General features: G+C 34.0%; 1 protein-coding gene across 1 annotated transcript; it reads right to left on the bottom strand.

Moving 5' to 3' along the window:
• Positions 1 to 320: 320 nt before the first annotated feature.
• Positions 321 to 1,319, bottom strand: ccl36.1 (chemokine (C-C motif) ligand 36, duplicate 1). The gene is made up of 3 exons (XM_029526715.1): positions 1,164 to 1,319; positions 973 to 1,084; positions 321 to 666 (listed from the first exon to the last, which is right to left on the bottom strand). Exons 1-3 carry the CDS (start codon positions 1,225 to 1,227, stop codon positions 570 to 572), a joined length of 273 nt encoding a protein of 90 aa, XP_029382575.1. The 5' UTR covers positions 1,228 to 1,319; the 3' UTR covers positions 321 to 569.
• Positions 1,320 to 1,725: the final 406 nt, after the last annotated feature.

Below are 1,725 nucleotides of genomic sequence, written 5' to 3'. Positions count from 1 at the left end.
TTATAAATTAAAAGTCAAATTGTGTGGCATTTGAGGAAATGAAATTTGAATATTCTTCACATTGCATCCTAGAAAATATTTATTTGAAACCAAACAATAATTTTGGGTTTTCGTCTTTTTTCCCTGTCAGGAAAAGAAGGAAATTTGATGGTCTTTTCAATGCAAAATTTTAGACAAAATTAATAAATAAGTAAATATTCTATAAATGGAATTTGAAATTGTATATATATATATATATATATATACATATGCTTGTATATTTAAATTTAGACACTCTTAAATTGAAATCATTTTTTAATTACACAACTGACATGGTTCGTTTGTGTTTCTTGAATTTATTAAGAAATGATTATTGTTACTTACAGCATTTTTATTTTTACCTTATATAAGCCATACAGATCGCTTTAGGAGGAAATCAGATGAAACAAACATGTATGTCTTCTATTCTGTAAAACATCATAGATTATACAAAGCATGTAAAAGGCAGGTCAGACAAAGGATCAGAGGATGAGGGATTGACTTCAGGCTCAATTAATACTCATTCTGTAGCACCATACAACAGTAACTTCTCAAATTAACTCTCTCATATCCACCGTTTTCATGATGCCCTGAACCCAGGGGATATTTGGATCTGCACAGATGTAGCGAGACTTTTCAGTCACCAAACTGCAAGAAAAAGCACCATAATGATGAGTTACAATATGAAAAAAATAAATAAATAAATAATAATAATAATAATTGATTCATTCATTCATTCATTCATTTGTGACTGCTCACAACAATAAAATATAGATACTAAAATGAGGATTTATCAGAGGAAATTTATGATTCTATCAACAGAAAATTAGCATTTAGTGCATCATGAGTAGGGTGAGCTAAATGGAGTCGTACTGAATTTGTAAATAGATATAAAAGTCAACAATAGGATTATTTAGGTAAGTGTATTACATATTTATAATAAAGGAAACTTACATGACTGCAGTCATTGCGCACCGGTGATCTGTCATGTAATAGGACTTGATGTGGGTTTTTGGCATTCTTCTGGGGTAAAATGCAAAGCAACATTCATCAGGGCTAATCCCATCTAAGGAAGAGAAACGACACTTTGTCAGATAAGCAACAGCTCTTAATAAATATTTAGTAATAGTTGGTTTCAGACTTACTTTTGCAGGCCGCCAAGGAAAGCAGCACAGCTCCCAGCATGCACAGCAGGAGAATGCGAGCCATCCTTATGATGAATAGATTTTCGTGCAGAGATGATGGAGATTAAGACAGTGGCTTTTTAACTGTTTGAGGCTTCTGAACAAAATGCGGTGCAGCGTTACCTTTATGAAGTTCAAAACCTTTGTTTTTTTTTTTTTGTTCCAAGTGTCAGCAGAGTGGGGAGGGGGGTTGTGGTTTGAGTGTTTGCAGAGGAAATGCAGGTATGGTTAGCTCAAAGTGTAAGGGTTGCATGAGCCGCAGAAAAAAAAAAAAAAAAAAAAAATTATTTCACTTTTGTGGGGCAAAATTTTCCTTTTCGTCTGAAGAACATGACACTGCAGTGTGTCCAAGGCATCCTAAGTGATGGATAGGAAGGGAATGAGATGAGGTAAGACAGATATGCATGCAGTTTATTATTATGTAAGATATTATAGATCAAGGAAGGCATTCAAAAGGCGGAGCAGACAAAGGAGCAGGCTCAAGTGGATTCTTCTCTGAAGTATTGAACACAGGAACAGCCTT

Source organism: Echeneis naucrates, chromosome 18, assembly GCF_900963305.1.
Source record: "Echeneis naucrates chromosome 18, fEcheNa1.1, whole genome shotgun sequence".
Lineage (NCBI taxonomy): Eukaryota > Metazoa > Chordata > Actinopteri > Carangiformes > Echeneidae > Echeneis > Echeneis naucrates.
The sequence above is the reverse complement of the archived record's forward strand: the minus strand, read 5'-3'. Positions and strand labels throughout refer to the sequence as shown.

Bases quoted from the DNA above. Each gene is read 5' to 3' on its own strand.
- ccl36.1 (XM_029526715.1), bottom strand. From the start codon at position 1,227: ATGGCTCGCATTCTCCTGCTGTGCATGCTGGGAGCTGTGCTGCTTTCC. The intron at 1,085-1,163 runs GTAAGTCTGAAA...TCTCTTCCTTAG, and splicing joins TTCCTTGGCGGCCTGCAAAA to ATGGGATTAGCCCTGATGAA. The intron at 667-972 runs GTAAGTTTCCTT...TTTTTCTTGCAG, and splicing joins TGCGCAATGACTGCAGTCAT to TTTGGTGACTGAAAAGTCTC.